This window comes from Diuraphis noxia, unplaced genomic scaffold (genome assembly GCF_037042655.1).
Source record: "Diuraphis noxia isolate RWA-SAM2 unplaced genomic scaffold, SU_Dnox_SAM2 contig0004, whole genome shotgun sequence".
NCBI classification, from domain to species: domain Eukaryota; kingdom Metazoa; phylum Arthropoda; class Insecta; order Hemiptera; family Aphididae; genus Diuraphis; species Diuraphis noxia.
The window spans coordinates 54,105,112-54,117,884 of record NW_028301714.1 but is presented as its reverse complement, the minus strand read 5'-3'; the positions used below and the strand labels follow the sequence as shown (position 1 = coordinate 54,117,884).

The window sequence follows — 12,773 nt, the reverse complement described above, 5'->3', positions numbered from 1 at the left end:
TTTGGTATTGAGGTTGAAGACTAATTAATAAAATTAATTTCTATAGTATTTAAAAATTGTTCAGTGTAGATTAGTCAACAAATATAAGATTAAATTTATAATTTTTATAAACTCGCATATTAGTATAAATTCTGTGCACTCAACTTATAGTTTTACTGTTAAATAAATATATAAAAAAGTTAGTTAAGTTAGTATATTAATTTTACTTTCAACTGACAGGTTTATCACTACTATTATTTTTATATTAATTACATCACTTTCAATAACCTTAGTCAAAAAATTTCAATTTCAAACATAATTTTAGGTCTTAATAATTTTTTGAGACTATAACATTCTGTAACGAAATCTTGTTACTTAGTAATTTATTTGCGGATTTGTAAAAATTCCCATTAACATCCCCAAAGATCAAAGAAACTTGGAATGATATACAACTAGGTAAAACAATCATTTTTTTTTGTTTAATCTTTATTTTAAAGTGTTTTTACAAATTAAAATATTTACAAGTTAAAATCATTTAAAATCTATTAATAACCAAAAATAACATCCAAATCACCACCATAAATTAACAATGCAATAAAAATGATAGTTAAAATCCTAAAAAGTTACAAAATATTATATTTTATATTCTTCTATGATTATCAATATTTATTCTTAAAATAATAAACAAATATTTTCATTCTTTTCTAAGATATTGCCCGGTGTTACAAATAAAAGAAATAATCTGTACTTATTTATTTGATAAAAGCTTATAAAATTTCTAGTAAAAATAAGGAACCCGCAGCTGTTCATTCATCATTAGTATTACTACATAATTAAACATTCCATCGTGCCAAATATGTGTTTGCATAATCTATACGATGGTTTGAAAATATAAGACTTAATGAGTTTTAATCTATTAAATGATTAAAGCCTCTGGATGCCAGGCACAAAATAATTCTCAACAACTACTCGAATATCATTTTATTTTTTTAAATAAATAATGTATTTTATATAAAAAAAATACAAACTGACAATGCGTGTTAACTTACATTTTATTTTTAAATCCATAAAGTTGTTTATAAGTATGAATTATTTGAAAAAAAGATTTTGGAATTGTTTTAAATAAAATATTATGTGTTATTAGTTGCAAATGGAAAGTGAATAAAACAGTTGTTGATAAAAACTTGTCAGTTTTAAAATTATTTTTTATACATAGGTTCTTAGGTCTATTTAAAAATAATATTATTAAAACACTTAAAAAGTCTGTAGGTTTCTTAACAGTACGCTGTACCTGTATGTGTTGTCGAATCTTACAAATGTACAACAAAACAAATTTGCATTCAGGAAACTATATTATTAGTGTAAGCTTTCTAACAAAGATTTATTTTCAAACATAATGGTAAGAATAGTAAATTATTTGATTTGTAAGTTAGTTTTTTATAATATTTTGAATAATGATTATTTTAATATTATATTTTACTACTTACTCATTATGTTGTACGTTTGTAAGTCAGAAACTACACAGCGAAGTAGAGTCCCCTTAATAATTTAAACTAGTACAATATGTTATAATATAAAATTAAGACTATATCATATTTATTGTTTTAAATAATATTAAAATTATGATATTAAAGAGTTATTACTAATTTAGTCTTGAAGTAGAGCAAAAACACTATTTAAATTAATCAAAATGATATATTTTTCTATCAAACTATTCATATTAACAATAATAAATAAAATTAACTTACTAAATAACCAATCCAGTTCATCTTGGTAATCAGCAACTGTTTGTTATAAAAAGAAAAAAAAACTGAGTACCAAAAACCATTATATTTTAAAAACCTATCTAATCCGTGAAATTATATTTTTTCAATATAATATATAGGATAAATCAACTTTTTTAAAAAAAATTGTAATAGTTATATTGTCAAAATCAACTGGGCAGGTTATAACTACACATTTTATAAACTTTCAACTGATTATTATTTCATTGTTTCAAAAATCATTCCCCCCCCCAAAAAAAAAAATATACATAAATAATTATTACTACAATCAATGTATAGCTCAATAATAGTATAAGAGTTTAAATTATAATATTAACTAATTAACCTATAATTCACAAGTCTATTTAAATAATCAATAATTTCATAAGACAGTATTAACTTATAATATAAGTATAAAATGTAATCAATCTCAAAAAAACATACATTGAATGATTTCAGGCTTATTTATTTAGTTTTAATGTTGATAAATTGTTTAAAAGGTCTTGAATTTCATTGCTAACCCTTTCACCTGTATCTGATATTTGTAATCTAGTTTGAAAGGCATTCAACAGTTCTGCTTCATCTGAGCTGTTTTTTTTGTCAAAATATGCTAGCAGCATTTCAATCACCTGCAATACTGTCTGTTTGACCGATGTACAAACGTCACTTTTGCAATGAGTTAATAGACGTAACTTTGATTGGGCCAAGTGCAGAGGACTTCGGCCTTGGGCATCACAACTACTTACATCTGTTCCTGAACAAACAAAATATGAAAAAAATTAAGATCATCCTCCATGATTTTTGAATATACATTTTTTTGAATCTTAGTCGATTCCCACTTGACCATTTGCCAACTGTTGGTTTTTAAATTTTAGGGATAGTGACAATCTTCACATATAGAATATTATGATGACTATGATGCTTTAACTTTCATTTTTAAATGAATACTTATTTGAATATTATATTAAGTACAATTTAAAACGTAAATTCAACGGTTTCCAATTGTTTATCTAAAAAAATATAACTAGTTGTTAAATATTAAATAAAAATGTATTCAAATTTGATAGTCTTAAGTCCAAATTTAAGATTGTATATAAAATCTTGATAAAATGACAAGGAATCCAAATATGTTTTTGAAATCCACATCACACAATAATATCAATCAGCATGTTGGACTTAAAATAGATTTTTTTAGCAGGGAAAGCAGTGTATTTGGAATCTATTTTAAGTATTATTTCAAAAAATTTCCTACCACCAGATGACAAATGTCCCTACTCTTAAAGTGGGAATTGATCAAATACTAATCATTTTACCTCCTTTTAAGAGTAATGTTACTACACCCATGTGATGTGTACAAGCAGCCAAGTGCAATGGATTGTTTCCCAAAGCATCTTTTATATTTGGATTGGCACCATACTTCAATAACAATCTAAATATTCAGATTTCAAAATGAATTTTAAACAAACAACACTTATTTTATAATAGTGGTACTAATTCAAGATATAAATTTACCCCACAGCCTCTGAATATCCTTTGCTTGCAGCCAAATGTAAGGGCGTACGTTTTCTACTATCCCAACAATTTGGATCAACACCGTTTTTGAGAAGTTGCTCCAGTAGTTCAGTGTTATTCATGTTTGCCGCTCGACATAGTTTGTGACTGTCTACAATCATTGAATAACCCAAAATGTAAATTATCTATATTCTATACTAATGAAAACCAACACAGCACTATACACTACCTCTAGACTGAAAAGCATTTGACCTCACATAACCACGACATGAGTGGACACGGCATGGGCCAATGTTGTTTCTGGTCTGAGTAGAACCATCCTTTTTCTCCATTTTCAACAACATTTCCGTGTACTCTTGAATAGGAGTCAGACACTGGATGAGAGACAAAAAACAACCAACAATTACTAATCACCAATATATCAACGAGATAATGGGGAGGTGGGTGATACTCACAGATTGGAATCTATCCAGTGTGCCTGGAAACGTGGGGTTGGCCAACTCGAACAGGCACTTAAATTTACGGCCAGGAATCTCATTGAGCATGGGTCGAGCGAACATGATCGGAGGTTCGGATATAGAGTTGAGGCACAGGGATAGTGGAAAATCTTGGTTCTTCATCCTCCGTACCGGCACTAGAGACATCTCAGCTGACGACACGAGCCTTTTGTTGAACTTTGGCTGGGCACATTCGTCGTTATCCGTGCTGCTCTCCACGCCAGAATCGTTGGACGTCATATCTTCGAGTTCGTAGCTTGAATTACTTGTCCCAGCTCTCATCCCGGACAATCGAAGACATATTTCTGAACATGGATTCGACAGTTGCTTTTTTTTTTTAAATTGTTACACCATTTAACACAATAATTGAAACAAGCACTTGAATCATATACAAAAATACAAAAGCAAAGTGCGAATGTTAAAACAAAATACCTATATACGGCACTGAGTCTGACGTCTCTGTGTCTCTGTCTAGTCTGTCTCTCTGACAACTTTACTGCACTGTTTGTCCTTATTATTGTTTTCATTGCGTTATCAGTCTCATAGTTTATCGTCCGTCCGCGGCTGTCGACGTTCTGTTTTTTGTAAATACGACGTGACATCACAGTTCACTGACTGTTCAGTGGTTCACAGCATTCTCACAGCTGATCGTATAATCTCTTATACAAATATATATAATTCTTCCTAAATTCCAGACTTCCACTTTCTGAATTCCGCTCCACATTTGATTTTTAAAATAATTTCAAATTTGGTTCTTTGAATCTTTGATATTACTTAAATAAGTGTAATAAATAATAATTCTACTCTTATGAAATTCTGGACCGTACCTTGCTAAGCACTGGCTAGAGGGCATTTTCCAGGGGCGCAATTATATTATACGAAAGACGCATTTTCATCGATCTATTGATGGATTTTAATAGAATTGATCATTGTATAATGATTATAATACTTACCACAATTTACAAGTTGGAAATTTCACATATTTTTCTTACTTATAACACCTACCTATGGGCTATGATCAGTTCAAATTGAATTGGAAGGTTGGCTAATCTTTGATCATTGGATTCTTTCTGATTTAAAAATAGTATAATTTCTTTTAGTTTAGTAAAATAAATGTAATTTTTTCTAGATTAATTATTATACCTAATGTAATATCTATGTAAATTACTAGGTAATTGTGTGACAGTGATACAACAAACCTGATCGGGGCCCAAGTAAACTACTCAACTAGAAACCCAGAGTGTCAAACTAAATAGCACCCCATTTGTTTTAGTGATCCAGGCTCCAATTACCATTGTCAGGCCCTTTTTAAAATTTAACTTTCATTGTAATGTTGAACATTTCTAACTTAAATAAAAAATATTAATTTTGTTTCTTGGAGCACAAATAGCAAGTTTGCCTCCCTATTCAGTATTCAACTGGCATGGTACATTTTATAGAGCTAAATCGATCTATAATTTTTAGCTGGTGACAAAGTTTTTGCTTAAATTTTAAATCCCCTGTGCAGAAGGGGTAATGAGGTGATGGCAAATGAATTTCAGTAATTTTACTTTCATAGACACAGGCCGCACCAGAGGGCAAAGTGATATAATAAATTCTAAATATTACATACTTGCCAAAGAACTAATCAATACCAATATACCATATTTATTTTAGGAAGATAGATTCACATTATGACTATAATTTATAATATGTTTCAAAATAACTTGTTTCCAGTAGCATGGTAAAAAAGGTTTTATGACGTCTTAGTACCAATGAGGGATATTTTTGAGAAAATGGGTAAATATTTCATGGTGATCAATAATATAACACATGAATTATATTTAGTTATAAACTCATAATAGTTATATTATATAAGTTGTAGGCAACCAACGGCCTGTGCAACTATTCCATAGGGTAACGATTCTCAACCTAAGGTAAAATAAAAGAAACTAATAAAATAAAATGGATCATTGTTCTCATTAAATGTTATTTAGTTAATTTAATATTAATAAAAATATAAATAATAACTGTACATATTTAATTTTCTTTTTATGTATTAAAGATTAAACGCTTGTATAAAAGTAATTTTGTAGTTCCTATTAAGATAAAATTATATGCGTGTAAAATAAAATATACATTTTTTATAGGCAAAAATAAGACGTTATTTGGTTAAGGGGTACATGAATATATTTCAACTGTGTAGTGTGTATACTGTATATGCTATGCAGATATAAAAAGGTGGAAAACCACATTTATAAGACCATTATTTTATAAAATAAAACTAGAAGATTTAAATTTTTGTCCAACATGGCCTTTAACCTTTTTTAATTTTTAAAGTGACTCCAAGGCCCAGAGTTCAAAAAAGTTGCCAACTACTGGTTATATTTATTAATTATTAAATTATATTAAGAGAATTAAAGATGATTAGGTACTGAAATATGTTGAACATCGTGATTTATAAATGTTTACCACACACTTTTGGTGTAAACAAAAAATAGAATTAAAGGATTAAGATATAATTATACCAAACCATGGAATGTGAACTAAATTATTGTATACCCAATTTTGAAATGATCTTAATCTATTTATTACATATATATTATTATGAATAAAAGTACAATTATGGAAAATAAATTTAAGTTTGCTGATTAATTAGTTGTCGAATAGCCGGTATCCAAGTGTTGCATTGACGAGTGTGATCAACCATTAATGCCATTTGTAGTCTATTTGCTTCAGCATAATCATTAATCTTGATTGCTGTAAAAATGAAATACAATTTTTGACTATTATTAATTGATAATAATTATTTCTTGGATATATTTGAACCTTTGACTAATGCAATAGTTTTTTGTTGAACTATGTCGGTAAATTGACTATCCTTCCAACTGATTTCCAGTCTTGACAGCCGTTTACTGATATCTACTTTCTTGGACTAAATTTAGTAAATTAAGATTGTATTATGGATAGAGAAATAAACTAAGTTAGTAGTTATTAGTTAATATACTTGGCTACTCACATCTGATAATGTTGATTTTTGGATTGAATCGCTCAGAGATGTCATTACATACGATAAGCGTTCTTCCACAGGAATGTCACATGATACCAATGACGAAACTGCAGGGATTTTTGAAGTATTATCGCAGTTTTCATTGGAAATTATTTCATTGTCTAGATGTATTTGATTGTTAGTAGACTGCACGCTAGGAGCATTTTCCAAAACTCGTGCAGGTATTCTATCAAATATTTTAGGTCGATTTTCATGTTGAGCACTTACTGTGTCTTCAAATGAATATGAGGGTGGATCATTCCATCCAGGCGTATAAGCTAAACAAATATTCAACAAAAATAATGAAATAGATATTAGTTTTCTTATAATTAAGATAAGCGTGCAAAGTTGATAAAACTGTGTAACTAAAATCTATTTATAAAATAATAAATATTGTTTTAAATGTACATAAAACAATCAGGCATAGTCAAGAAAAATCAAATCAAAGACTATCTGCCTACTTATTGAAATTTAGTAACCTTTAAATATTTTCTTTATTATGCCATGTATTATCACATAGTAAAACAATCTCAAGAATGATTGAATAGATAGTTTCATGTACTTATATTCTTTTTATGCATTTTTTAAATACAGAATATCTAATAACCAAATTATTAAACATATATAAAATATTTTAATCATATAATTTACCATTTCTATAGGTAGTTATTCCTAAATTCATGTTAATGAATAACAAATAAAGCTCAGATTTAATGTTCTACACATACTATCAAAAAATAATAAAAAATTACTTTTTAATGGCCCTTAAAAAATTGCCAAAATATTGAAGTCTATATTACATGAAAATGATACAAAATATGGACTTAGAATGCATTGTCCTAGATCACATAAAAATAAATTTGGGTTGCATTTAAATTTGAAATCTAACAATAATTATTAATTAATTTTAAATAAATTTTAAATGATATAAACCCTAAAAATACATACAATTCTCAATTATACCTCGAATAAAGTTCAAAATATTTTTAGGGAAATTAATATGACAATTTACTAGACAAAGATACTAGAAATATAGTATTTCATTTATAAGTAGTATTTTGTACATAGTATTATTGAATATTTATAAGTAAAAGCACAAAAACTTACGTTTATATCCTTCGCTCATTGTACAATAATAGAACTTGTATAAATAATACAAACAACTTCAAGGATAACGTTTAAAAAAATAAAATCTAATGTTTAAACACCTGTATTAAAACCTACAATTTGGGAGTTTATTGTTGAGAAAAAAATATTTTATAATTATAAATAAAAACTAGTTAATATAAAATAAAGTAGATGGTATAATTTAAATTAGTTGTGTTACATAACAGCACAATAACAGTAAGGACATTAGTGATACTGATAAGTGTATTACCAATTTGATATTTAAATTAGTTATTGCCCATTAAACGAATGTAATAAAATCACAGAATATAATAATAAGCATATAAATTGATACAATACAAAAGCAAAAATTGAGCTTACAAGTGATGACCGTTATGAATAAAAACTTTAAAAGGATAAACTATTGAAGGTTGAACATTGAAATAAAACCTATAAGGCTATAAAGTTAAAGAATAACAAAAAACAGTAGCAGAAATGGTAGTCAGTATCACGATTTAAGATAGTATAAATATATATATATAATACATATATATATATCTTATTATATATATATCTTAAATCGTGGTCAGTACTCAGTATAGAGACAATCGGACATTTGGACAATCTGACACTTGCAGTGAGATATGAAGAGATAAGATAACACAGATTACATCATATCACAGAGCATAGATATATAAATATTTCGTGGGCTAAGAGTAAAAACTAAAAAGGTTCGATGCCAAATGCCAAAATATCTTATTTTACAGGAGAGCATTTTTACAGTGCCGTAGAAACTGCGGTCACATTTAAATTTCTATTATGGGGTCCATATTTTGTATATATGATATATATGATGATGTATAGTAATAATGGATTACATACATAAGTACTAACTTGCTGTAATTCACGAACTTAGATAATATTTATAAACTAATTACAATTTAAAAACAATTTACAAATATTATTATGTAACTGATGGAGCGACATCAGCTATTTTACGGTTTTTGTGCAATAAATAATAATACAGTACCCCTGAAATTCAATGAAAAGCAACCTAACGTACAAAGATTCTTATCATTAGTCGTACCATTGATTATAGAATAGACTATTCTATAATCAATGGTCGTACGTAAAAATAGTCCCCTCCCTTAGCGTTGGTCCCCACTCACCAATTTCACACACATTTGCTTATTAGTTATTACTAACTTAGTAACTTATCTACTTATCTAGTAAGTTGTCTTATTATACTATTTTTGAATTTTTCAAATTTAAAATACTAAACGTACAATTTGACAAATTTATTAATTAATATTAGGTATCAACTATTAATTAGTGATCAGTATTTACTATAAAATACTAAACTTATGCTTACAAATAGTGTCCAGTAAATTTTTGATTTTGATTTTGTTGTTAAAACAAACCGTTCAAAATGGGTAAAAGACAACATCAGAAAGATAAAATGTAAGTTTTTGTTGTATGATTGTCAAAAGCGTATCTTATAGACTATCTACCTACTATGTACATTAATTACTTTACTATGTATTTTTAATTTGTATGTTTAGGTACCTCACATACACAGAATGGTCAACACTCTATGGTGGTAAAAGACCAGGCATTGAAAAACCAAAATTTGCTCGATTGCCATTTGACCATTGTTGTCTATCACTTGTTGCTTTCAAGACACCATACTGTGATCCTGATGGTAATATTTTCGAGTATGAGGCATTACTTGAGTATATTAAACAGTTTAAACACAATCCAGTGACTGGAAAGGTAAATATTGTTTTTAAAATTTATTTTTGTGTTATGTAATTACTATACATTTTCCTCTATTATATTTTAGCCAATTGAGTTGAAAAAATTAATTAAGTTGAACTTCCATCGTAACGCAGCAGGAGAGTATCATTGCCCAGTCTTGTTCAAATCCTTAACTAAACACTCACACATAGTAGCAATTAAGACAACAGGAAATGTTTTTTCGTATGAGGTAAATATATTACATTTATTTTATCTATAATTTATATTTGACAAATGCACTTTCAGGCTATTGAACAATTGAATATTAAAACAAAAAACTGGAAAGATCTTTTAACAGATGAACCATTCTTGCGTAAAGACATAATCACTCTTCAAGATCCAACTAATTTGACAAAATTTAACATTGCAAAATTTCACCATGTTGTGAAAAAAATCAAAGTTGTAGATCCAGGTACAAATAATTGAAAATTATAATTAAATATATTTTATGTATTTACAATAAAAAGTTGATTTGATATTTTAGATGAAGAAGCACAGTTAAAAGACCCGGAAGGACGTTTAAAATCAGTGTCAAAAACTACTAGAGATATATTGGATACATTGGACCGAGATTATAAGGAACCAGCCAAAAAAGTCGAATTAGTAGCACAAAAACCAGATAAATTAAATGCTGTAAATATCAAATAATAATATTGAACATCCATAGTTAATTTTGATTTTATTTTAATGGGTTATTCTTTTTAAGGCTCATTATTCTACTGGCCGTGTAGCTGCTAGTTTTACATCAACAGCCATGGTTCCAGTGCTGGAACATGAATCAGCAATTATTGAAGAGAATGAAATCCGATTTGAGCGTATAAAAAAAAAGGGTAAGTTTGATTTTTCAAAAGTGTAAAAATAAAAATGATAAATTTTATTGAATAATTACAATATATAATTATTTATTTTTGCAGGTTATGTTAGATTAACTACTAATTGTGGACCATTAAATCTGGAACTGTTTTGTAAAGAAGTACCTAAAACATGTGAAAATTTTATAAAACTCTGTCAAAAAGGTTATTACGATGGTACAAAATTTCATCGATCTATTCGTAATTTTATGGTTCAGGGGGGTGATCCAACTGGTACTGGTAAAGGTGGTGAATCATATTGGGGACAGCCTTTTGAAGATGAATTCAAACAAAATTTAAATCACTCCGGCCGAGGTGTGTTGTCTATGGCCAATTCTGGTCCTGATACAAATAAATCACAATTGTTAGTATTCTATTAATAATTATAATGCATATTGATTTAATAACAGTCGATATAGATATTTATTCAATAATGCATTTGTTCAATTGTTAGTTTTATAACATACCGTTCATGTAAACATTTGGACAATAAACATACAGTATTTGGACGTATAGTAGGAGGTTTTGAAACACTTAATGCAATTGAAGAAATTGAAGTAGATAATAAAGATCGACCAATTACTGATATTAATATACTGAAAACACATGTATTTGTTGATCCATTTCAAGAAGTTGATGATAAGGTATAAATCCTAAATAGTTTGATCTAAGTGTAGGTATTAAATAATTATTATATTATTATGATTATGGTTCCCTGTAATTTTCTATCTAGATAGCAGAAGAAAGACAAGAGGAATTAATAAATACACCAGGAACTAGTATGGCTTCAACGGTACAAACAGAAGAAAATAAAATATCAAGTATAGCAATTCCAGGAGTTAAACTTAAAACATTTAAATCTGGGGTAGGGAAATACATCAACCCTTCGGCTTTACAAAAAAACAAGTAATTTATTTCAATTAAATTAAATTTCATTGGATATTACTGGCCTATGCACAACATAGACAAAATGCATTCATGCAAAAATAATTTTTTTTATGCACTTGAGTAATCTTACAGAAAAATTATACAGAATAACATTTTTGAGAGTGTGACATGTGGATTTGTCTTAATATTTTCTCAAAATAATTTTATAAAACAAATTAAATAATTATAATTTTACTAATTTCTATTCTGTGTATGCATGGCTAGAAAAATCATTTGAAAGAAAAGAAACGCTTTTTACAACAATGTAATTTTCATTTTTCATTATAATTTATTCTATTTTTTTAGAGTTGAAAATGAGGAATTGCCTAGCAAGAAAAAGAAAGTTATTGGTTACGATTTTCATGGATTTAATAATTGGTGATTTCATACAAATATGAAATGATAATTTTTGCTTATATATAACCTTGATTTTAAATATCATACAACTCATTATAACTGTATAGTTTATAATATACTATATACTATTTGATTGCATATTTTGATTAAACAACTCATTGTCATATTTTTTTTAATGATTTCTCATGCTATTGAGATTTCAGTTCTATAATGTTAATATATTATGTTTGTATTATTTTTGTGATATATTATAGTATGAAGATATTGGATAATAGTTTAAAAGTTAATATGTTTCAGCCTATGTTTGGGAGTCTCGCGGGACTTTTGTAAGATAAAAAGTAGCCTTTTGCTTTAAACAGTTGAAAATCTTTAGTCCATATTACAGTATTCAAATAGGAAGTAGATGATGAATATAATATTATGTAGGGCTAGCCATTCGATATGTAATTACTGATTTTCTCCACACACGGGCATACAAGCCTACCTTTGGTTCTCATTTCTAGTCCGTTCTATCCAGGCCCATCGTAAGACATTTTCCGCCCCAAAAGCGAATAAAAATAATAATTAAATTTCTGTCTTTTTTGGAAATTTAATATTACAATTTGCCGCCTTAATTTTTTTAAATGTTATGCCGCCCTAAAGCAACACATGTCTTGCTTGTACCCTAGCGACGGGCCTGGTTCTATCTTTATCTATGTTTTTCCTACCTTTTAGAGAAATGATCTAAAATATTTTACAATCAAGCACATGAAAACAAGAGCGTTATTGTCATCTTACTTGATTTACATGTTTATTGACTATAGTATAATATCTAGGAATTATATTTAAACTGATACTGTATATTATATGTAGGCTTAGAGTTAGAATTTAAACTGTTTTTATATATCCAATATCCATCCTAATGGATCTATATTTGTTTATAAGTATTGGATATGCCATTAATTCTACTAAGTTG

The 12,773-nt window shown here is 27.8% G+C and overlaps 3 protein-coding genes across 3 annotated transcripts; 1 reads left to right on the top strand and 2 right to left on the bottom strand.

Moving 5' to 3' along the window:
- Positions 1-1,013: 1,013 nt before the first annotated feature.
- LOC107173331 (uncharacterized) lies at positions 1,014-4,330 on the bottom strand. Its single transcript, XM_015523839.2, has 6 exons — positions 4,184-4,330; positions 3,710-4,056; positions 3,484-3,628; positions 3,255-3,405; positions 3,056-3,171; positions 1,014-2,496 (listed from the first exon to the last, which is right to left on the bottom strand). The coding sequence occupies exons 2-6, from the start codon at positions 4,031-4,033 to the stop codon at positions 2,204-2,206; spliced, it is 1,029 nt and encodes a 342-aa protein (XP_015379325.2). The 5' UTR covers positions 4,034-4,056; positions 4,184-4,330; the 3' UTR covers positions 1,014-2,203.
- A 1,966-nt stretch (positions 4,331-6,296) lies between these two features.
- On the bottom strand, positions 6,297-8,407 carry LOC107173335 (steroid receptor RNA activator 1-like). The gene is made up of 4 exons (XM_015523843.2): positions 7,887-8,407; positions 6,750-7,057; positions 6,560-6,665; positions 6,297-6,490 (listed from the first exon to the last, which is right to left on the bottom strand). The coding sequence occupies exons 1-4, from the start codon at positions 7,903-7,905 to the stop codon at positions 6,369-6,371; spliced, it is 555 nt and encodes a 184-aa protein (XP_015379329.1). The 5' UTR covers positions 7,906-8,407; the 3' UTR covers positions 6,297-6,368.
- A 637-nt stretch (positions 8,408-9,044) lies between these two features.
- On the top strand, positions 9,045-12,090 carry LOC107173332 (RING-type E3 ubiquitin-protein ligase PPIL2). Its single transcript, XM_015523840.2, has 10 exons — positions 9,045-9,347; positions 9,449-9,659; positions 9,730-9,873; positions 9,930-10,095; positions 10,168-10,316; positions 10,390-10,513; positions 10,598-10,898; positions 10,989-11,178; positions 11,268-11,440; positions 11,768-12,090. Exons 1-10 carry the CDS (start codon positions 9,316-9,318, stop codon positions 11,841-11,843), a joined length of 1,566 nt encoding a protein of 521 aa, XP_015379326.1. The 5' UTR covers positions 9,045-9,315; the 3' UTR covers positions 11,844-12,090.
- The last annotated feature ends 683 nt before the right edge of the window (positions 12,091-12,773 follow it).